Source organism: Sceloporus occidentalis, unplaced genomic scaffold (assembly GCF_023333645.1).
Source record: "Sceloporus occidentalis isolate IW3139 unplaced genomic scaffold, rSceOcc1.0.p SCAF_34, whole genome shotgun sequence".
NCBI classification, from domain to species: Eukaryota; Metazoa; Chordata; class Lepidosauria; order Squamata; family Phrynosomatidae; genus Sceloporus; species Sceloporus occidentalis.
This window is the reverse complement of record NW_028317014.1, coordinates 4,508,869-4,534,204: the sequence shown is the minus strand read 5'-3', so window position 1 is coordinate 4,534,204 and position 25,336 is coordinate 4,508,869. Positions and strand designations below refer to the sequence as shown.

Genomic DNA, 25,336 nt, shown 5'->3' with positions numbered 1-25,336 from the left:
CAAATCTTTTTACTTAACCCATTTATACAGGAACTGGTAAAGCCATAGGGCACAGTTTCACAGTGCTGGTCACATGGCCAATTCTGTGTATCAAAGTAACAGCATAAATGATATGCATAAATCCAAGACATTGCAAGCATACAAACACGTACACTCTCTCTCTCTCTCTCTCTCTCTCTCTCTCTCTCTCTCTCTCTATATATATATATATATATATATATAGAGAGAGAGAGAGAGAGAGAGAGAGAGAGGGAGAAATCAACCGCTGCATTGATAAGAATGCCCTTCTCTCTTGCCCTTTTTGTCACATTTGCCTATTAATACAGTTGTCATTGTATATCTTTTAACCAGAATAAAGTGCTTTTAATAAGCACATGCCTGTATACCATGCACATAGAGGTAATATGCATTTTGCTAAACACACAGAAACGCACAACAATTCCAGGTCACAGAGATGCCTCATGGCTAAAAGCATTTGTTTTACATAGTCCACAGGGAACAATAGCAAGACGTCTCACATTATTTGAGTGTATCATTACTGCAGACACAAAATAGCAGTGAGAGCGCAGAAAAGACAGACAAATAGTAGCTTTCCAATAGTAAATAAGCACTTACCATAGTGTACCATTGGAATGGTCTGATTGCCATTACTTGAAGGAGAATTGTATATCACAACAGCTTCTGCGCCTTTGCTGACAGCTAGGAGAATCTTCTCGGAAAATGTACAATTCCCTCTTTCTATTAGTGCAATCCAAGGTTTGGTTGTAATGGAAAACTTGCTGTTTTTATCGCAGCCTTGAAGATTGGGGGACATAGGTATTCCCACCAGTCCCTGGGCATTGCCCATAGGGGACATTAAGCCATACAGGCCACATTCACAATATTTTGATATAGTGCTGTTGTTTTGGAAGCTGAAATAGGATAGGTTCACATTGGCGTTTGCTTCGGCATCTCTAGCTTTGACGTTTAATACGATAACAGCAATCAAAAGACAGCAAATGACGGGTCCGTTCTTCTTCTTCATTGCTTCTTTTAAGAAGTATATACTTTTATAGATATATCTATATAAAAATGTGCAGAATAGTTACTGGCGGCTGGACTGGCTGTGCATAATCCTCCTGTGAAGGTTGAAGTTTCAGCTCTGTAAAGGTAACTGATACTACTTCAGGCAACACAAACCCTGTAGACGTCATATCCATTTCACCTGCCTTATCAGGTAAACCCTTGACCAGTATAACAAGGGCGGTTTACTCTAAAGCAAGTGCCAATCATTGACGTTTTACAACACAAGGTATGCACAAGGTATGCACGATGCGGAGTATAAGTGTTTGTTGTTTCCAGTACCAAAGGTAGACAGAATAGATAGGCTAAAAACATAACGTATGTACGGATTTAGTACCAGGAAAAGGTTTATTTTTTTTAAATGAAAGTTTGAATTTAGACACAGACTGCATTGGCATTTTTATTATTATTATTATATTTTATTTATATAGTGCCAACAATTTACACAGCACTTTTTACAATATATTTATTCAAGGAGTATGGCAAGACTAGAATTGACAAACTAAGACAAAGTGATACATTAGGTTCGCAAGCTTACAAGCTTGAGGGAATGGGGTGAGGACAAACATAAGGAACAGAGAGGTAGAGGTAGTGTGGTGGCATTTCAAGAATGCCTATAAAAGAAAACATGTTGTACGTATTAACCTTATTAAAACGACTCGATACTCCTACTACCAGACCTCTTAATATGTGCAGTTACAATAACATAAATCCAAAAATACAGATGTAGGCAAAAGGCATATAAACACTTTATTAGAGTCTTTGGTTTATTATTATGCTTCTACCAGTGTCTCATCATTAAATGCACACACACAGAATTATATGTATAAATCTATGCCTCACAACTGTCTCAATGCATTCTGCACAGTCCTGATTTTGCAGCTCTGTTCCATGAAGCAGAGACCAAGTTTGTGACATGGCAAGTCTGAATGTCAGATGTGGTCTTCTTTGTCTTGCATTTACTGCGTACCAGGAAATTATGTCATTTCCAGGAGCACCGTGAATTGAGCGAGAGAGACTGGAAGGGATCGTTTGAGTGAGCTGAGCATGTTGGTAAGAGCGGGGACGAAGAGGAAGGTAGATGACCTCTTATTGCAGGATTCAATCTGATACAGTCCGCAATGAACCGAAGAACGTGAAGGGGCAGCCTTTTGTGCTCTCAGAATAAACTGGAAAAGGGTCAGTTTCCCAGCTGCTAACAACTACCAGACTGTAAATGTTTCAGTACATTATTTCAATATAAGAACAGGATATAAGTTCTACGCCAAACCATCACAGGTCTCTGCCCAGGCCTCACAAACATGCAAAAGTTCTCTACTGTCTCTACAAGATTTCACTCGGGCTGCCCCGTATCTCTGGAATCCACCGAACCTTCAGCTTTCACCCTCCCTCGCAACATTCAAATAACATCTCAAACCTCACTTCTTCAGAGAAGCTGCAGCCATCTTAGCTGCTAGAACTCCCTTGGCACTGATACAACCACCACACTACCTGTCACCCTTTCTCTGTGCCTTATGTTTGTCACCCCATTCTCTCAAGATTGTAAGCTTGCGAGCAGGGCTCTCTCCACCTAATGTATCAGTTTGTGTTAGTCCATCAATTCTCGTCTTGTCATACACCTTGAATATACGTATTGTATTAAGCGCTGCATAAATTGTGGGCACCATATAAATAAAAGATCATTATTATAATAATACACAAGTGTTGTCTGTTCTAGGCTGACCCTTTGTCAATGTTCTTTTGCCGTGTGGGACTCTCTGCCAGAATAGATGTGTCCAGATGTTGACGTCCTTAAGAGATATTAACTGTCTCAGTTTTGAGGCATAGGAAAATACACTCATAGCTTTTTGGCCTTTTTGGTTAAGTGAGTACCCGTAAGAAAGGGACAGCTTGATCATCTGACCTTCAGGCTGAAGAGGGAATGAATCCCGTTGTATCTTTATGGAGCATCTAGGTTTGGTTCATCTAGGTTCTCACCACATATGATTGTTTTTGTGTGAGGGGTATACTCCGTTCTCGCTGTGGTCACATCAGTAAGCGTGCCATTGATAGACCCCCTTCCCTTGCACTTTTAATTTCTTGCCAGTGATGGTGTTTCATAATGAATAGTTTCAAATTGAATAAACCCAATTGAGTGTATGTCACACCTTTTGTTTAGCCACAGCTCTCATCTTTTTAGGAGAGGATCCTAACTAGAAGTCGTGGAGAGCACCAAGGTGCAATGGCAGGGCCTCCCTTTTGGAAAACCTTGTCAGGGAAGGGAGACTGGCACAAGAGACCAACGTGGACATGCATAGGTGTGTACATTTTGCTTTGACACAGCAAAAAAGTTGGAAAAAACCTTTTTGAATAAGTGGAACAGGGGTCATATTGCCTTAATCTGGCCTTGAAAAAGGGTCAAACTTTTTGCCCTTGTTTGCATGTCTCTGCCTAAGATTCTTAAGTTATAAAACCGATACGTATTTAGGACTGAAATTTCCATTCAAATAATGTAACAGGTCAAAGTTTCATTCACAAATGTCTCTTATTTGAAGTCTCAATGAAATATTGTTTCCAATGTAACATATAACCTGAAACATTACTACACATTAAAAAAGGTACCTATACCACAAAATGATTCAGAAACGGAAAATAGTTTCTCACTAATTTAAAATGAACAGATGAGCTGAAGATATTAAATCATCTCAATAGGAAACAATTCACCAAAACATAACCTGAATAGAAAATTCACGCATTATGATGCAATTAGTAATTTTTCACTATACATGCCCTGTGTTTATTTGCAAATGGCGTCTGAAAAAAGTCTTTAGAATTATGCATGTCAAAGAGATGTTAGCCAATATTGACTTTAGAATAAAAAAAATGGCAAAGACTACGTGAAACTTGTAGATACTAGCAAATTACCACATTTTGAAAGCAACAAAAAAATTAGTTTGTGAAATGTAATGGCATTGTATGATTTTGTATATGTCGTCATGGTAAAGTAATAGCTTTGCAGTCAACTCCTCAGGATTATATCATAAAAAAATAATAGGAAATATTGTATACAGCTATCCTAGAGATTTTTACGTCAGAGAAAAGGAAGAAAAATGTTCTGAGGAGGAAACTCAAACATTCCACCAACGCATTATTATGAGTTTGTATATGGAAATTTATATTATTTCCATGGATATTTAAATTTGTGTTTAAGAGATAAGGACATGCAAACACGTAATAATAAAATTAATATATAGCCAGTATGTATGGAAAACAAAAACAGATGCTCAGCAACATTTTTCTGAAGTTTACTGTTTTTCATTTAAAATAAAGTAATATATGATTAAGTGAAACTGCCATTAAAAAAAACCAGGGAAAAGAAAAAATGTCGGTGCGCTAAGCTAGTCTCAGGCTCAAATAATACAAATGTATAATATGAGGCCTACCAAACAGTGTGAGCATGCTGCAAATACAGTGTGTTGGCTGTACAATGTATACAAAAAACAAAATACTGTCTGCGCTTCTCACCCTAATAAAGTTGGAAACAAATATATAAACATAATATAAATGAGAGGTTTTGGTTATATGAATTGGCCAAAGCATAATTAAGCTCACCCGCCACGTCAAGGCACACTCTCAATAGGGTGAGATCCTACTCTCACCTCCTACATAGTGGGCACACAAAGCAGTTTATACTGCTACCAAAACCAAATTAATGTGTTGGGGGAGGTGCAAGGTTAAATGGGAGGAGGTTTAATTGCACCTCCCCCAACACATTAATTTGGTTTTGGTAGCAGTATAAACTGCTTTGTGTGCCCACTATGTAGGAGGTGAGAGTAGGTTCTCACCCTATTGAGAGTGTGCCTTGACGTGGCGGGTGAGCTTAATTATGCTTTGGCCAATTCATATAACCAAAACCTCTCATTTATATTATGTTTATATATTTGTTGCCAACTTTATTAGGGTGAGAAGCGCAGACAGTATTTTGTTTTTTGTATTAAAAAAAATCAAGCAGCATTTTTAACTGTATAAGCAAACGGCTTTTGAAACGTGCTGACACAACACCTCGCTTTATCCCTGCAAGACATTAGCACGACCAATTGTTCGGGATTTTATCGCTTAAAGGATAATGGAAAATGGTCCTCTTTTTCAAAGTTTGAGGCTGCAATTTTTACAATGTTTATTCTGTTTTTCAAAATGTATGCAGAACACAAGGTGCAGGAACAAACAAATATTGCAATAAGAAATTAAAGATGTATGGCTCAAGGCCCTATACACTTTATGAGAGATCAACAAATATATTCTGTTTTGGTGTGTAATCAAACATGGGAACTTTCTCTGTTTGACCAGGAGTCTCAGGGTTCAGTTTCTCAGGGCAGGGGAGCAGCATTTGGCTGTGTTCACTACCTGTCCACATATCTAAGTAAAGCAATTACCAGATGCATTTGCTGTAATAACAGATAAAGAACGGTGACTTCCACAAATTCTAGAAAAGAGAAAAGGACACAAAATGGACATTTGGAGAGCTTACACCTAATATCTGGCATTGAAGGCCCTTGGACCCAGTGCGTTCTCAAATTTGTATCATGAAAACCTTCAGCAAGTGTTCCTTCCAAAACTGCTAAACACATTTCAACGTACTGTATCTTTAAAACAGGCGTGATCCTGGAGTAGATGCTGAGAGACGATTTCATTACAAAACCTGGCAAGAACCTGAATTATTGAGCCAATTTTTGTCCAATTTCATTACTAAACACAGATAATAATCTATACGTTAAAATTTTAGACAAAAGAAAATGATAAATGGGAACTCACAGCCTTTAAGTTTTATTAGGATCCTTCACTTAAAAAAATACATAATTGTAACAAGGCCATGTAAAGAGAAAAATAGATATTACTAAGCAAGCATCATACGACACAGAACATTTAAATATAATAGCATTTCATTTCGCAGTAACACAATAAACATTCACAGTGGAACGTTTGTTCAGATAGATATACCCGCTCCCACATAAATAGGAATACACATACATATGAAGTAGCAAATAATGCTTCGATAAACACTGTTTCATAATTAAACAAATCTTAACACACTTTAAATGTATTTTTAAAGTGTGTACATTTAGTAAAAGTGCACTTCGAAGCATTGTGTTCAATTAAAAGAAAATGTTCAACATTTTCTGTTAAGAACTGTTAAAAAAAAACACATTTTACATTTTATTACCGCTCATATACTTAAATATGTTAATACAAATTTATAAAATGTTAAAAATGTATTAAATTAGGTTTTAAAAAACATTTTCAAGTAATGCACACTGGGTACTAAACTGGGCACCCTCTTTCACTGGCAGGGTTATAGATCCTGTTGAGACAGACTTCCACTTTGTTTTCTCCCAGGTGGCAGATGTCCAAGATGCAGATGACACGCAGGCGGTCCTGTGCATTCACAAACGTCACAAGTTCACCTACAATGGAAAAACGTGCATTTATGGTAGAGAAAAATAAAAGGATAAATTATTATATTAGTGTCACCAAATACAGAAGCTTAACCACCATTCAAAAAACGAACATCGGGTAATTAGCTGTTGATGAAGGGCCCACTAAATATATATAGGGAGAGATCAAAGTCAAATAAATAGATTTTTTACTGGTTTAGTTAGTAAATTTTGTAATTTAGTTTGTAAATTTCAAGCAGACCATTCAGTATAAGATGCATGTGACATTTAACTGGATCAGGCACACAACGCTATGCAGCAACCCCTCACAACATCCATCGGTTCTTCAAACTATACACAATGCACAAATACAAGTTATTTTTAGAATGGCTTAGAACAATCAAGAAGGCATAATATTAAGAAGGTGCCGGTCAGAACCCTAAGCGATACTTCTGTGTAATCATGGGTGCAATATATCGATATATGTACCTAAGGTATTGCAGTTTAATGTTATACACACACACTTTACATGTTAACTGCATTAAATAATAAGAAACATGTTTGGTTATTATTTCTAGGCAACTGAATTTTTCAGTCACCATAAAATACATTTCTGGACTACCCATTAACAGACATCATAATGCGAGGGGGGTAGTCAGTGGCAGTGAAGCCACCTCCCTGAAGTTAACAGTTTCCAGTTGGGACGTCAGCATTAATAACTACGGCCCATTGTGAAAGCCTGCGCATCTCTCACCGTAGTCTGTACTTGCAGAAGACTCATGATCATTTGATTGAACATGATCCATTGTAAACATCCAGGAATTATTAGAGCACAAAGCAGGCAGAGCAATGACATCTATTGCTAGATCCTGATTTATACCTAGAAAGAAAATATACAGTTCGGTTATTATAAAGCAGTCCACACGCGTCACTTTATACTGCAAACAACTGTTTAATTGAGTGGGTGTAATTTTAATGTATTCATTTTTGGTTGCTAAGTAATACATTTCCTGTATTTCTAGATCATGTAGTTTATGTGCTTTGGTCTTCATGCACAGTGAGGTATTCACCTACTGGTGAGCATTGATTTCTGTTCCTATATAAAAGCGTGCAAAACGTGCTTCACTATTGTCTTAATTACTTGAAATGTCAATCATTACACTATAAATGTGTTCAATGAGAGAGATTATACATATATATATATTATATACACACACACACACACACACACACACATTCTTTACTCAAGATGAGACATTTCTCATAGTCCACATGACTGTGGCAAATGATAAAATGTAAACTGATGTATATTTTATAATTAATCACCATCTCTTCGATTTAATCTATTTTATGGCAATTTGCCACTCAAAAAGAGAAATGACTTCTTTGGCTGTTGGGGAAACATTATATTACTCACTAAGAATTGTGAGCTCACAGTGACCAAGGCTGTTGGCACATGTAAATTCTTGAATCTTTTTCCGTGAGCGGCACATTGTTGACAGTTTTGATGGATGGACATTATATTGCTGCATCAGAAATTCCTTGTGATTATAGTTAAATTTCCGAGGGAGGCTCTCCGGAAATACTCTGTTATAACGCAGATGCTCTTTTAGAGAATTTTTAACCTCCGACCACAGGTCACTTTCCCAAAAGGCTTTAGTAGATTTTGATGCATCATTCTCAAGTGTTTCGTTGGTATCTTCTTGGTCTATTAATAAAAGGGAAAACATGTATTTTACTAGTTGATAAAAATAGCAGTACATATTTATCAGTCACACTCAGACTAGGAAAGCCCTGGGATGAATGTGCTCTCAAAGGGTAGGCACGTTAATATTGAGAAGAAGTATAGGGGATAGATTTAGAAAAGCCGTACAATCTATAAAACAGACCAAGATCATGATAATCTTGAAGAAAATGCGCCTATTCACAGGAGTTAATTTTACCAAGTATGCTTAATGTGTATTACATAAGGAAGAGTTCTTAACTTGGATTCAGTTGTCATTAACTTTTTGGAGATAGTCCAAGATGATCACTTTCAGTCACCATCTTGGAGCGAGTTATCATCTCAGGTAGGTTGCCCATAAAGTGGTACTCCAGTATGCTGGTCTACCGGTTCCTCTAATTTTGAGTAGACTTAACTATAAATGATCCATAGTCTCCACCGGACATTTTTCCCGTTTACCAGTGTGACTGTGCACACATTTCCATAAGAATTGTAACCAATCAACCAGTTTCTTTAAAATTCATAAACACACAAAAATTCTAATTTCTAATGAATACCACAACCTGGAGGAAAAATAGTAGGAATGGTTACAAAGTCCAAGCATAGTGTATCAGATGGGGCAAAAAAAAGGGGGGACAGGTAAAGTGTTCCATGCAGCCTCACAAAAAAGAATCCATATTATTTGCACCTTAAAAAATGTACTTTAGCATATATTCTTCATTCAGCACTAGAGCTGGGTGCCGGTGAGTACACCACGTGGGCACACGGAGCAGAGATGTGTCCGGCCAAACACATTTCCTGCGAGATAAGCAGCTGAGGGCAGAGAAAGAGCCACACGTGAGGGGGAACGGGACGGCTCCTACTTAACACCTTCATGTATTTGCAAAGTGGAAAAGTTTAGTTAAAAGGGACCATTCAGTAAGGGGGATATGATGGCTCAAGTGTCCCTCAAAGTGCTGGCATAATCCACCTGCATTTTATATCTACACCATACACCTTAATCAGAATGCAAGGCTTGAGGGCTTACTGGTGACCTTTGCATTGCACTAAATGTTTTTTTTAAAGGGAACGCTAACTAAACATGTAGAAATACATAAGAATCCCAATACACTTTTGTAACCGCACAGATTATTCACAGAGAGGTCAGTTTTACACCATATGTTAGAGAGCAAAATCACTTCAAATAGTGCAGTCGTTAATGTAGACTGCACACTTTATCTTCTGTAATTTGCATTATGAAATACGGTGACAGATGTGGAACTTAGACAGACAAGTGAGAACTGTATTCCTCTGGCTCGGATTACCAAAGCTAATATTTTCAGTATTGATCGAAAGAACAGCAAACAAAGATGTTTTAGGAGAGCAGCTACTCAGATGCTCAATCAAAGAATATAAACATTAGACAAACACTGTAAGAGCAGTGAAAAAAGTTTTATGGCATTACTGTATCATATAAACATTAATGAAGACAGCTAGTAACTATATTTAAATTGCACACCATAAAAGTATGATAGATGCCAGATTTTAGTTTTGATCCCCACCACAGTGCATACCTCAGAGGCATAATGAAAATGGATATTGTCATATTAGCAAAAAACGATGGGTCTTTAGTCAAAGTTGATATCTTTTAGTGGGCCACCATAGAAAAGATGTAGTCATGTAAGTTTTCACAAATTTATAGGTCTCTTTCTCAGACGGAAATTCCACCTGAAAAAGAGACCTCGGAGGTCCAGCAAGCTCACACGATTTTACATCTATTTCTACGTTGGCCAGGGGTCTGCCGCTCTAGGCCTGGGCATCACCCGGGATCCGTCAGTGTGTAGATGCCAAAGTGTTTTCAGTATTAGATGAATGGTTACGTTGTATTTTGGAACAGGGAACTATTGAACAAAGTGCTAGATACCACAAAGAGAACATACCTTCAGAGACGTGGGAGTCCGAGGCGCTGCTCTCCGAGTCATGGAACGTGTGAGGGACAACGCTGCTGCTTTTAGTACTGTGAACAAAACATACATACCATCAATCAATGCTGCTCTGAAATGTATTTTGTGCTACTGGAGCATCAATGCAACATACTTATTTAAATAATGTATTCTTTTTTAATTAGAAAAAGTAGAAGATCATTATTTCAGAACTAAATGTGGCTCACATTTGTCTCCTGTGCTACAAAAGTAAACCAAAACAGACCTTTCTTAAATATAACTATTATATCAGTGGGCTAGCGGTGGGATATCAGTCTGATCTTTCCCAACATAACCTAACTCTCATGGTGTGGAAGCTTGTAAGCACTTGGAGATTTTACCAAAATTATAGTGGGGATTCTATAGCAAGGTTTGCGAAGGCACAATTAACCCTTATGCATAAAACATGATTTATGATGAGTATATTCCCGGTGAAGAGGGAATAATTGCAACATTAAAATACATTAGGGGTTTGATAGATATTAATTGATGTAACAATGAATTGTATAGTTATATGGCCAATTTCTGCAGGTTGAAAGGAGGTCAAAAAAGTCTAAAAGGCGGCAATCTGAATTTTAGCGCAGAACCTTTCCTTACTCATTTAGCGCAGGCTCGTGTGGTCTTTTCCTCACGTTCATTGGCTTTTTATGTTTGTTTTTGGGTTGCAGACATACTTCTGCCGCTGGCTGTTGCAACTGGGGAGCTGACTGTTCAGTCTCTGGCAACTTTATTTCTTCCTGGTCATCTTCAATGTAGGATACAGGATCTTTCTGTGAAGGAATAAAAATAAATGGTAAGGGCACTTAAACTGTCTTACATCTGATCAACATCCATGTTACCTAAATGCAGCTACATACAGGGATATAACTATACCAAGGATACAGCTAAAATGCACGTTGTGTAGTGCTGTAACTCCAAGGACATGGATGGATAAGAACGCATAAATAGGATCATGTCTCCTCCATAAACAATAATGGAAAAAATACACAGTATGATCAGTTAAAAAAAAGGATTTAATACTTCAGTGAAGAAATATGAGCCAATCATACCCTTAATACTGAGTTGGTATTGTGCGCTAGACATCTTAACGCAACAACAATGCCTTGAACAGCAATGCGCTTGTGCTCTCGGTAGTGCAGATTTCCAAATGTCTTCTTGAGTTCACTAAAGGAGGTTAGAATAGACTCAACTGCATAGGGGAAAATATAACAGAAAATGAAATATGCTTTTGTTAATGTGCAGAAAAAAAAAAAAGCACAGGGGCCATGGACTGAAATAAAGTTATTATTATTATTAACTCAGATTTTTAACGATTGCCTCAACATGATTTAACAACAATCTGGAACTGTTCATTCATACTTTAAACCTGGGACACATACCTTTGTTTTCATTACAGTACTTTAAGAAAGTGGCTGGTGTTAGTGGGTAAGGAAGATATCCACCCATCACAACTTTTTCTTTCACCTCAGCTTCATTCTGAGTTTTCATCCAGCCAATGAAGTTTTTTACTTTCTGATCACTGATGTACGGCTGTCCTTTATGATGCCCTGGACAAAATAAGGAATAAAGGTCTGAGATACATTCAGTTGCTACGTTAATTACATTTTAAATATGATTACGTGGCCCTCTCTGTTAAGAGCCTGTAAAATGTCCTTGATTATCTGAGCAGTTTCACTTAGGTTGGACACACATGACCTACAATACGTATTCCTGGTTCTATGTTGGTATTCCCCAAAGAAAGGGTTACCTACTGAAGTTGAATACCTTCAGTCCATCTGTAGTCTTTCAATTTTTGGAATAATCTGCGTTTTCAACCTCTTAATTGGAACTTGAGAGTACGGATATATTACAAATGTTGGAAGTCCCCAAGTGGACTGAAAGTATCTATTTGTAATATATTTTATGGTCTACTGGGCAGAATTTGGGTCGAACCAACCTTGGGGCGCGTGGGCAGGGTAGCTCGGAAGGTATGGGCCTTCGAGTAGTGACTTCACAAGGGTATTAGACTTAAATATAAGCACTTCAGCCTTTAATGGCATTGCAGTAGGCAAGATGCCTTTTCTTTTAACATTATCTTCGCTCCTTTTTGGCCTTTTACAAGACAATAGTTTTTGCTCTGTGTCTTAATAACATATTCTGAGTAAACACCTTACCAGTTATAAAAATCTGACTTTCATTAGAAGTTGTAAGGTACGCAAAATTGGAACTGTCCTCTGGATCTTCCCGGACGACCCGCATTTGTGTACACACCAAATAAGACACTGGAAAACAAGGAGGGATAAAGGTTTCCACTATCATGGGTGTAGTTGCTCACAAGCAACATTTGTAATTCAACATCAAGAACTAAAGGGCTCATCATTCAAAAATGTGCTCTGTTAACGTGATTTAGCGTTCTCATTAGTGAACTGGTTGCCAAGCACAGCAGATGGAATTGGAGAATTTGGGGCAGGATATTAGGGTCAGGTTGCTTAATATCAGTGCGTGTTTACATTATTGTATTTTCACAATAACTTTGTTTATTACTAAATACATGGCAAGCTTGAAAACAATCAGGCGCACAGCTGTTTATCTCTATCTATGCTGGCACTTTACTGGCCTACTTCGCAAAATGATTTACCATTATCCAAAACCAGAGTAAAAGGGTCCTTCGTAACGATTACACTTACATCACTTACATCAATACGGTCTCAACCTGCACTTTTGACAAGTTATATAAATCATGTCTACCCAAAGCCCTTGATATGCTAGAGATTTAACAGCCAATGAAAGGCATTATCCACAAACATATTTACTGTTGATTATATACTAGCGATATAACACGAGAATTTCTGGCATGTAGGCTTACATACTTGGGTAGATCTGTTCAAATATGTCAGGCTGCGAGGTAGCAAAGATTTCTATAATAATCGGCTGGTCTGTGGTCCCATCAATTACTTTTATCCAACGATACAACCAAAAATCTTCGCTGTCATCTAGGCAGAAACATACAAAAAAAACCCCAAAACTCACCAAAGCTGAATAGAACATTAAAAGAAAGTAAAGCTTTACTTTGAAGTAGCTTTCTTACCGCTAACTCTTTTGCGTTCACATCTTCCTACGTATGTCACCAGCCCTATCACGTCACAGACTTTATTGTGAGGTAGATCATTAAGCTCCACTCTACAATAAAAAAAAATGTGGATTATTCAATTTAAAAGTATTATGTGAAATTATGAATGTATTATAATAAAATCATACATAAAATTATTATGCAAGTATAATGGATAAATTGTGTAATTATCAGAGTTGTTGATTCATAAAGATTGCCTACAAAATAATTGGCAGCTTGGAACCTCTGCCGTGTGAGTGGGAAGAAGAGATTGACAAAGTGCCAACATTTAGTTAGAGAAGTAAAAATAATATAGAACATTTAAGCACTTTTGCTTGTCCTATAAATGTTCTGTCAACAAATTTACCAAAAAAAGTTGACCTTTTGTCAGCCGCACAATGACAACAAAAGCACGTCCTTAAAGAATGCACTGAATTTTTTATGGGTTTTTTTTAAAGAAATTTAAAAGCTAACCTCAAAGGAACCCAAGAAACACTTATTTGGTGGGATTTTAAATTTGGATAGATTTGTTTTATTTTGTAAACAGGATTACAAACATTTATAGAAATGTATAGACCTGTACAATGAAGGCTATAAGAAAAGTGACAGATCCAATTTATTTGGATAAGAAAGAAAATGCAAAGGAAATTAGGGAAAAGCTAATAAACACAAAACAAAGAAACATACACATTACTCAATGTATTCTTCACCACACACCCCCAAGCATCTTTATTTTCAATTTATTATGTCCACCACAAATTAAGGTTTGTTTTTTTTTTTACAGTCACTGTTGCAATATCTTCCTTCCCCAGTGCCCATGAGGAAAGATTAATTCCCGATAATGCATTCTGTGTGGTCACGTACAATTTTGTCATGGACCTCAAGAACAATGTAAGGACTATAGTTTGCATATTAAAAAAAAAAAAAAGACAAAAGCAGAAAACCGTTCATCACAAGAGTCTCTCAGAAGCCACCTGCCTTCTACAAGTTAAGCTAGATGTACAAATTACAATTTAAACTTACCTTGTGGCAAAGAGATACAACACTTCTGGCAATCTCCAGTCAGGCTTCACAAGGTTTTCTTGGATGACGTTAATAACGGGCAGGGGATCCCGAGCATTCAAGCTTATTTCTGAAGATGAAACAAATACAGTCAGTCGCTTCTGTGAGAGAGGCAGACATCCAGGCAGTTTTCACAAAGGATTCTGCCATGTACCAAGATCTGGTTGGTTGATATTCATTTGAAAACTTTGCATTTTCCAACAGTTAACGGCTTGGGAGCAACCCTTGGGTCGTATTCAGAGTGCAGGGAGCGCTCCATCCACCAAAGAAACCGTGCATTGTTAGACACTCTTCAAACGTTTCACCAGGCAACATACCGTATAACTTTTAGGAGGCCGTTTCAGCTCACCTGTTTCAAATTAAGAGGAACTTCTAATAGGCAAAATAAATGTATACAACTGTCTTGTGGCACCGTCTAATTGTAATAGATTTATTAGACCGTTTTAAATGGAGATACCATCTGCCCCTTGACATTCCTCCTTAAAAATAAGAATGTAATTGAATAGATTTACACCGTTATCCTCCCATCTTTACAACAGTCTCCTGTTAAATTATAAATTTGGTTATTTAGTGGATTATTGTCCAAACACTCTGTTGTTGTTGTTGTCACCATTTGTTGGTTTTCGAGCGGCAGGGGCACAATTTTCCAGTTTGGTTCAGTAAACCATAAGAAATACCTTTATTGATTAGTCTCGGCCCTGCCAGTTTAGCCTCAGAATTTAATCCGACTCCAACCCTGCTTTTGGATTTACTTGCTTGCAATGTTCCATCTAATTTTTCTTAGTTGGCGTGCGCAGAAAATGTCTCTTGTGCAAAAATTTTCAGACCAAAAACTGTTGTGCGCACAATTTTTGGACGTGTGCGCTCTCTTAAAAAGATATGTGCGCGCGCACAAGCGCACAGCTTAGAGGGAACACTGCTTGCTTGTACTATCTGATGATCGTGTTCTCATTACTCTTCTCATCTTGACCTTGGCTTACTCAACTACCTGGGCTTTAGTAGGTCGATTGTTTGATACCCAGACCCACCTCTTTGGACTCGACTGAGGTTCTGTATCATGAAGGTAGAAATGTCTATTTTTTTTACACTGTCGCTTTCATAAAAGTTTTAGAAAGGTGGCACACTTTGCTAACTGAAAACATACAGTTTTCATTCTCTGCCTAGAACAGGATATAATTCAATGTCCACATTCTGGCAGCCGGAAACTAACTAAAAACTAAAGTATACGAGAAACGCTTACTACTCTTCCTTGAAATAATCGCATAGCGGTGGCATCTGGCAGCTACAATCACATTAAACAGTTTCATAAGATTGGCTTATTAGCTTTTCCAAAACACTGTCTAAATTGTAGAAAGGTAAAAATCATAGACTTCAAAAAATATTCAATATGTAGTTCTTTACCTAGTGAGAAATAAAAACACGTCCAACGACAGCCCGAGACATAATCACGGGAGCGGAGCAAGTTTATATGACAAAGATGAAATATGAGAAAGTAACTAAAAAAGACCGACTAAAGATAACGGCAGTTATTAAGGGAGATGTGGAAAGCATACATTTTGTTTTTCATTAATAAATAATTCAAGAACATAAGTTTCATCTACAATAGTGTTCTGATAGCAGAAAATATGAGTTTAGCCACTTCTAGGCGATAGATCATATTAGCCGCATTGTGAGCCGTCTCAGCCTGGCGGTTTCCAGCCAGCCCCTTCCTTGTAATAAGGCCCTTGACTCATCCATCAGAGTCTGACACGTAATTTGCTTAGTTCATGCAGGGAAATAGAAACAAATCCTATCTACTTGTCAACAAGAGATAGTTCAAAAGACAGAGGATGCTGCCCAAGCCACAGTGAAAATGATCCTGCCAGTGACTTAAAATGGCTGCTAAAATGTGTACAAAACGGGGGCTGCTTGCTGTTGCAATATTGTGGTCTTTCAATTTAAAAGTAGTTTAATTTAGAAATGTCTCCTGTTTAATATTACAATTTTTTTATCCAGTTGTACAAACGGCAGCATTAGTTAGCACATTCAGTTTTGTAGACCGGAAGCATATGCTTGTTTGTCCTCATCCATTCAGTTTTGTGATACATGCACTATATGAAGTATGCGGCCACTTGACCATCACACCTGTATGAGCTTGTTGGAGATCCCATTCCAAAACCATGGGTATTAATATGAAGTTGCCCTTCCTCTCCATCCAAGAAGGCTTTGCTCAAGCGTTTGGGGTGTTTCTTTGGGATTTGTGCCCATTCAGCCAAAAGAACATTTGAGTGAGGTCAGGCACTAATGTTGGACAAGAAGGTCTGGCTCCTAAGCAGCATCCCAAATGATCCTAAAAGGTGTTCATTGGGGTTAAGGGTTCTGTACAGGCCAACTGAGTTCCTACACAGCAAAATCACATCTCTATGCCTTGCTTCTTGCAGAGGGACACAGTTGTGATGGAAAAATATAGGGCCTTCCCCAAATTGCTGCCACATGCCTGGAAGCATAGAATCGTCTAAAATGCCTTTGTATGCTGTGGCATTAATGTTACTCTTCACTGCAATTAAAAGCAGCCCCAGATCATCATCCAGCAGACTTTACAGTCGGTACTGTGCATTCCAGTAGGTAGAGTTCTGCTACCTACACTTATTCAACTCAACACAAATCAACAGAAAGGTGATTCTCAAGCATACGTCTAGAAACCCGTTATATTTTAATGAGCAAAATAATATACAATGGAGCACAGAACCTTATAAAACGTGTATTTTAATTAAATGTGTTGAAATCACTGTCTGTCAAGATGCTAGTTTCAGTAAAAATACAAGCATTAGGTTTTGTCTCATTTCTCCTGCCCTCATAAATTTCCCTGTAAAACCACAATATCGCTGTGTAAAAGCAGTAGGAAGTGGCAGTAATACTTAACTATTTGAGGTCAAAACTATGTTTGATCAGTGCACTTATGACACCAGCAAATTATTGTCTGTTACCCTGTTAGGGTTCTAATTCCCCATTAAATGACCACCTGTGAATTGAAAAAGGGAATTAAATATATTGACCACTGTTAGAAAGGTCTGATGACCATCATGCAGATGGCAGACTTATGTGAGTTTCCTCTGGTTAACAAACACCTAAAAGGAGGCACTCATGCTCTCTAGATAAGCATCTTCACTCATATTAACATTCTTGGACTCTGACAGCTCACCCAAGAGGGATAAGATGAATGCGACACCATTCCTCGCCAGTGCCATTTGCAGCCTATAACTGTGGGGACTTTTTCACCCAGACTGTACTTGGCCTAATATCATGATTGCCCAGTAAATTCTATTCATTAAGCCTATTGTAGAACTAATGACAGAGGCTCAACCCTTGGTGTGCACTGGTGACCTTGGTGCAGTACACAACGATGATGGAACACACACACAATCACACATTTGTAGCAAGATTTTGAATTAAATGGCTGCTTCCATTTCAAGGATTTGTTTTAACCACAGTGGAACAAGAATCACTGGTCCCAAACAAATGGTGTAGTTTCATTAGCACATAAGCTCTGTACAATGGCTTGTTCACTAGACGTAGACATTCAAGGTCTGCAAGATAGTCGTTTGGGACAGAGGACAATTAAGCTGAATAATTTGCTGCTTTGTCATGTTGAGGGTAAGTGGAGGGAGAAGTTGATCAATGCTCTTTCAGTGAAGCAAGTCCTATTCAGGTGAACATTGGTAGCTATGATGTCATCTAACGCGCAGCTAGCTGCATGATGTATGATACTTTAAGGCAGCATTAAAACATCTGCCCTGGTTTGCAAAGCTTTTTTGTTCCATTGAACATATAGCTGGCAGTAGACAGGGCACTGTATAGATCTTGTGGGTTCTGTTGGTCCCACATGTAAAAGTAGTGCATTGTGTCTAACTGCAGATCAAAATCAGATCATCAGGAAATTGCCCCTTTTACATCCAATGATCACTCAGTGAAGACTAACAGCTTTATTAGAAAGGTGTGTTATTTACCAGAGTGGATACATCGCCATCACTAGACCCTGTCTACCTCCTTGTATTTTCTATAAAGCAAAAAAGCAACAAGATGGCAGCCCTCACATATGCCACAACAGAAACCTGGGTATAATCTGGAATGTAATGGCTTCTCTTTAATTCACGTCTACAGTGTGAGCAAACATTGTAAAATCAATATATGAGGTGTACTTATCACACTTAAGGAATACTTTACCGAGGGAAGGCAGCCTCTTCACCTGCGAGTTCCCTGAAGTTGGGACTGTCCTTTTGGGGTAACCTTTTTTCACTGTGTAATTCTGAAGTAAGATCACCCTGCCAATCTGAAGTGTATTAAACCATTCGGGGCACAGCGAGTTCCACAGCACAAGTGACATCATTCCAGAGTAATCAGCGACCTCAATATAGGCCTGGAAACAAAGAACAGAGATGCTTTATAAACCACATTTCCTGCTACAGGAATCGGAACAACTATGGAAAAAACCTTAATTAGAAAGAAGCGGAAAGCCACAAAACACCCTGTGGATATCACACTATCCTATCTTGACATGTTCAAAATTAAAAAAAAATAATTCATTGTTGATGCTTCTTGGTTTGAATGTAGATTTTAATATTAACTGTGGCACCAGTGAGATACCTGGTACGAACTAATTTAGGAATGAGGTGCTGGAGACGGTGGTAACCTACTGTGCTTGCAATAGTTTTACATATAAAAAAAGTATACATACATTCAAAAATCTGACTAAAGCAAAATATTGGCCAATTATTCATTTTGTAATGTGAGTGCATACAACTGCTCAACAGTTTGGAAATAGTGATTTAAGCAATTTAGCTACAAGGTATAGGTCAGAGGTAGCCAAACCACGGCTCCAAGTCCACATGTGACTCTTTCAAATGCAATGTGTCGGCCAAACATACTTTCATGCCAGCTCACTCAGACCTCTGCAAGTGCGACCATGCACTCTCACACTCAAACATTCCTTCTCATTAACTCACTACATTCCTGCTTCAGAGTGCCCGTCTCCACTTCTTCGCTTGCATTTTCTTCAGTCTTTGTCTGCTTCTGCCTGGTATACGCTGCGTCGACCAGGCTTTTTGGAGCGCTTCCTCAAAAGGTCAGCGCCTCCGCGCACATCCTCTCCCCCAATTGGAGGAACAGCGGAGAGGCTGTCCACGTGGTACAAGAAGCCAGAATATTCTAAACAGACTTGCAAAGAAAGAGAAGCATTTGCACAGAGGCTCTGCCCTTTTGAGGAAGCGCACCGGAAGGCCTGGTCAACAGAGCCAATACCGGGGAGAAGTGGATGAAGAAAGAACACAGAAGAAGGAGAGGCAAGATAAGAAGTAGGGCTATGGAAAAGGAGGACAAGGAAGCAGTAAGAGAGTAAGAGAGAAATGGAGAATACTCTTCTGTCAATTAACTGACAAATACTGGATTACTCACAAGACCTCTACTATCAATAAATAGCTTTTGAAAATATTTGGTATTTGTACTTTGGGATTAAACTACCAAATATTAACAGTTTATATTTATATATGTAGCTTCTAAACTACATATGAATAAATATTTATAATAAATTTAATAAAATGTATTTCTTAATATTTATATATATTTTGTAACAAAATGTTTACGTCTTACAGCTCTCCAACATCTGAAGTCTATCGTATGTGGCTCTGATGTAAGTTTGGCCGCCCTTGTTACATGTAAACTGTAATTTATAGAAGCCATTTCAGTTCCATGCGCAGCAGGGATGTGTAGCCAACGCTGGCGTTCGAATTACCTGATAGGGAATGTCAACTTTTTTATCCGGTTTCCCAAAGTAACGTAGTCTGGATTTGTGCATGATTCGAACAAGCACAGGAGGTAAATTTGTTTTCACTCTCCAAATATTTTCCAAATGCTGTAATGAACAAACTCTGGACACTATGTAAAGAAACATGGAAATAAAACTTTAACCAATTTTATTTGTTCTTTCAATTTTGGATACCCACCTTCATCAATTAGGTTACCAACCATCAGAGATGGTGTCATGGTCAACATAAAAGGATTATGTACAGGAGGAGAGTACATTTCAAATGAGTCAAAAACAAGGGGTCATGGTCTAAAACTAGAGGGTCAGAAGCTTAGATTTAATGTAAGGAAGATTTACAGGTGGTAGATAATTGGAATAGTATCTCGGCATAAGTGGTACAGGTTAAGACAGTGAGGAAATGTAAAAATGTATAGATACGAGTACGGATATCCTGCATTTAAGACAAGGGCTCGGTTGAAGATGGGCAGTATGGTGAAGCTGAAAAACAATACATTCAGTTAGCATTCAAGAAGCAGAGGGCCGATGATTTATAGGCTATGCATTAAAAAAGAAATAAAAAAAAGAAATGTAAGCATACATGACCAAATGTATGTGGACACCCCTCCTACTTCTTCAGTTCTGGTCTTTTGGCCACACCCATTGCGAACACGTGTATAACATCAAGTACATAGGCAGTCGTCTCCATAGACAAACATTGGCAGTAGACTGGGTCGTGCTGATGAGCTCTGGCGCTGTCATAGGATGCCACCTCTGCGCTATTATTGTGAAGTGGAAGCGTGTAGGAATAACACCTCAGCCGCAAAGTAGTAGACCTCACACACTCACGGAGTGGAGCTGCTGAGTGCCAAAGTGTGCAGGACATAAAAATGCATCACCCTCTACAGAGTACCAAACTGCCTCTGAAAGCAACAGTAGCACAATATGCGCCATGAAATGGGTTTCCATGGCCAAGTAGATGCACACAAATCAAAGATCACAATGCACTGGAGCAAGTGTCAGCTGGAGTGGTGTAAAGCGCACCACCACTGGGCGCTGGGGCTGTGTAAACATGTTCTATGGTGGATGAACCCAGAGAACACTACCTACCAGAATGCATAGTGCCTGCTCTAGAGTTTGGTTGAGGAGGAATAATGACGTGGGCTGTTTTTCAGGGTTTGGGCCTCTTCTCTCCAGTAAAGGGTACAGCATACAAAAACATCAGTTTTATGCATTTAACTTTGTGGCACCAGTCCAGGAAGGTCCTTTCCTGTTCCAGTATGACCAGGGCGCTGTGCACAACATGAGATCTGTAAAGACAGTTTCACGAGTTTGGAGCTTCAACAATGTTGCTAATTTTGGGGTGGAGGAACTCAAGTGGCCTGCACAGAGAACTGACTCTAACCCCCTTGAAGACCTTTGGGATGATTTTTGTGAGCCAGGCCTTCTCATCCAACAACAATGCCCAACCTCACAAATGCCCACAGACACACTCTAAAATCCTGTGGAAAGCTCTCCCAGAAGAGTGGAGGCTGTTATAGATGCAAACGAGGGCCAACTCCATATTAATACCCATGGTTTTAGAATGGAATGTCCAACAAGCTCATATTGGTGTGATGGTCAGGTGTCCACATACTTTTGGTCATAAAGTGTGTCCGATTAAGCTACATCCAATAAAGAGGACCCCAACTGTCATATATATATATATATATTTTTTTTTATTATTATTATTTTTTTTTAAAATAATACTAGTGAAAGACAAAAAAACCCAAATATAAGGACTTTATTATTAGAACATTAAAACATACCGTATTGGCTCGAATATAGGCCGCACTTTTTCCCCCACTTTAAGGAGTGCGGCCTATATTCGGGGTCTAGCGCCCGACGCCCGGGACATGCAGTCCCGGGCGCCGGGCAGGGTTAGGATACAGATCCCCCGCAGCGGTGCAGGGGACCTGCATCCTACTCCCCGATACGCTTAGACAGCCTCCCCTGCCAGCACTTTCCACGGGGGGGGTGGGGTGCCGGCACGGGAGGTTGTCTAAGCGCATCGTGCGGATGGTCACCGGCTGCGGAGGTTGTTTACCCGCATCGCCGCAGCCGTTGACCGTCCGCACGATGCGTTTTACCTCTGCCCCCAAGACTTACCAGAGGAGACTCCCGGGTGTCTTGCGTGGCCGGCGGGGGACATCTACGCAATACGCGTATACAACTTCCGGTGCCGGCACATCAAGACACCCGGGAGTCTCCTCTGGTAAGTCGGGGGGGGGGGGGGCAGAGTGGCAGCATATCTCGGGGGGGGGGGGACAGTGGCAGCATATCTCGAGGGGGGAGGAGGACAGTGGCAGCATATCTTGGGGGGGAGGACAGTGGCAGCATATCTCGAGGGGGGAGGACAGTGGCAGCATGTTTTTTTGGTGCTTTTTTAAAGAAAAAAACTTTCTTTAAAAAAGCACCAAACTTTTAGGGTGCGGCCTATATACGGGGGCGGCCTATATCCGAGCCAATACGGTATATTAAAGGCTAAAATAAATAAAATCTTGTTGAATATTTATTGCACCATGAATATTTACCATATTTACATTCTGACATGTTTTTAATGTTTTGCTGACATCTAGCTTTTCAGTTTCACTATGACCACTACAGCTTGTCTGAAATTCTAGGCCCACATTAAATGTTATTCACCATAATTCACAATATATAACTTGTATTTTTCTAAGGGCTCTTAAGTTGTTTTTTTTGCTTTTTTTTTTTTTTTTTTTTTTTACAGGGTTAAATTAATGTTAGAAAAGATAAAAATAAATAAAATACAGGGACATTTTAGATACAAAGCTTACAGACAACAGTTTAACTACAGTTTGCATAAATGTAACGATCTGTTAATAAACAGGTAAATGCTGCTGATGTACGTACGCATCTCAATGCAATACATTTTTCTGTGGTTTTACACATGGAGTGTAATTATCTTAGAATATGCTTTAAATTCAGTTTCAGACAATGAGAGGTTAAATTTGCACCAGGGGCATCTTAAATGACCATAAGTGCATGCGTGGGTTTCAGAATTAAAACTTTGACTATACGGAAATCGCATAAAGCCTAAAATCATAGAATGATTAGGACCCTAAATATCAAATCTGACCCCTACTTGTATTAAGACAGATATAAGAAATGAATGAGAAAAGAGCCGTTAGAAAAAGCGGGCACAATTGTGACGTAATAGTGCCCATCATTTAAAAAAATACAAAAACCTGACCCACGCCCTTACTCACATGAAACGGAGCATTTCCAATAGCTGCACACATTTCTAATTTACTAGCATTTACTTTGAAAATGCTGACGAAATATAAAGCACATAAACTGTGTTTGCTGTAAACACAAACGTCTTTAAATGTTGGAAGGTTCCTAAACAAATCCAAAATCTCGAAAGGCTCAAATAAATACAAAAAATATAATTTAATTTAAAATATATTCATTTTATAATCACTAATTCAAAACAAAACAATATTTTCGTATCAGATCAAGCTGATTCCAGGGCCAAATTTCAAAGAGGGGCGGTTAATGTTCTCATGAATCAAATATCTAGTAATATAATTCAGAATATGGGAAACGGTATCAGAACTGATGATTTACACATCAAGCTAAACATTAACGTGCAGCTGTTCATGAATACAGATTCCACTAAAATACAAAACCACCCAATAGTTTCCATTATTAGAATGCTCGTCATAGCGAGGTGCAATAGAATTCCGACACGTACAGTATATATATATATATATATACACTGTACGTATATAACGCACACAATAAATCTGCGCTTTTGCAAAATGTTAGAATAGGGCTGAAAGCGTTGGCGCTCATGCCTTTTTTACTGAAACTCTTTCAGAACTTGGAACAAAAGGTTCCTCTTCTCCAGAAGCCGTTACTTTTATATCTAATCATTCAATTAAATATTTACAGGGCTGTATAACGGATTAAACAATCCATGTTATTGCACCTGGCGGAGGGTAAGACCAGTGGAAACTTTGTTTTGCTGTTGTTGTAGAAGTTGATACAAAAGTTTCCTGTGAGTTTGTAAACAACGACAACAAAGTGAAGTGTCATCCCAGAAAAAACACTATGCACCAAGGAGGCAGCCTCCGCTGGGGGGTTATATATATATATATATATATATATATATATATATATATATATATATATATATATAGACACATATATGACAGTGAGCTGTCATCATTTGCATTCCCGATTGCTATACACAGCATCACTATTGCACCCTTACCATCCACAGCTATACGCTCGTCTGCCTGCTTGCACTCCTTCCATATGGGCCCATATGGATCTTCTCTATTCCATAGGGGCAGGTAGTGTTTCCTGCCACCCTGCAGAGGCAGCTGCTCCCCCAGGTCCAGCTGGGTGTGATGGGCCTCTGCAGGCTGCTCTCCCTCAAGCTCCAGCTCCTCGATACACACCAGGCCGCTGCCCAGCGTCTTCTCCTGGAAGCGGTAAGAGCAGCGGCTGATCTTGGTCTGGGTGCCGCAGCGGAGCAGGTTGCGCTGTACCAAGTGACCAAGTTCGGGCGACAGGAACCAGGTGTCCGTCCCGGCTCCATCAGAGATGGTGACGTCGTAGTAATAAACAGCGGGCCTGGCCCCTTCTCCCAAATACCGCTGGACCGCAACAACCAGTACGGGCGTCGGGTCCTGGAGCACCAGTCTCAAGCTGGGACAGACCCTGAGCTGCTCCCGGGTTCGCAACACCCAGGAGTCCGAGACGGGGCCATCATCTTCGTTCAGGCCGGAGGGTCGCCTGCACGAAGGTCCCGGGATCTCTTCATCAAACTCGGCCAGCTGCGCTTGCATCTCCCGCTATAAACAAAAGTCAGCCTTCTCCTCCGCCGGCTCAACCGGTATAGCTGCCTGAACATGCCCGGCCGTGACGTACCGGCAACAGCTTCTCTTTTTCAAAACGTCTCCCAGTTGTGACAGGGCCAAACATGAACTAACCGTGGGAATTACCCGGGCACCTGGCCAAGGGGGAGCACGGGGGGATCCCCCAGACTGACTGGGCGGGGGCACATTATCTCCGGTCCGCACCCCATTCCGTAACATTACCGGGGAGCGCGCGGCGTGGGGCAGCAGGGAAAGCGTCCACTATTTCGGTGTATAGGGTTAATGTTTTGAGCGCCATATACAGGAAAGTTCCGAGCGCTTCCATGTGAAAGTGAAACTACTAAACACAAAACATAAACGGGGC

General features: G+C 39.3%; 1 protein-coding gene across 1 annotated transcript in view; it reads right to left on the bottom strand.

The window, feature by feature from the left end:
* The window catches only part of LOC149298169 (RPA-related protein RADX-like), a 67,981-nt gene extending 43,039 nt beyond the window's left edge, over nt 1-24,942 (bottom strand). The window contains exons 1-15 of the mRNA XM_089487646.1: nt 24,363-24,942; nt 20,075-20,217; nt 18,511-18,703; nt 14,269-14,377; nt 13,225-13,316; nt 13,007-13,129; nt 12,311-12,418; nt 11,537-11,704; nt 11,207-11,346; nt 10,755-10,927; nt 10,116-10,192; nt 7,891-8,181; nt 7,228-7,353; nt 6,384-6,503; nt 616-1,029 (exon numbers count right to left, since the gene is read on the bottom strand). Of these exons, the coding sequence (XP_089343772.1) occupies nt 616-1,029; nt 6,384-6,503; nt 7,228-7,353; nt 7,891-8,181; nt 10,116-10,192; nt 10,755-10,927; nt 11,207-11,346; nt 11,537-11,704; nt 12,311-12,418; nt 13,007-13,129; nt 13,225-13,316; nt 14,269-14,377; nt 18,511-18,703; nt 20,075-20,217; nt 24,363-24,942 (2,857 nt within the window). The remainder of the gene's footprint in view (nt 1-615; nt 1,030-6,383; nt 6,504-7,227; nt 7,354-7,890; nt 8,182-10,115; nt 10,193-10,754; nt 10,928-11,206; nt 11,347-11,536; nt 11,705-12,310; nt 12,419-13,006; nt 13,130-13,224; nt 13,317-14,268; nt 14,378-18,510; nt 18,704-20,074; nt 20,218-24,362) is intronic.
* Between the last annotated feature and the right edge of the window lie 394 nt (nt 24,943-25,336).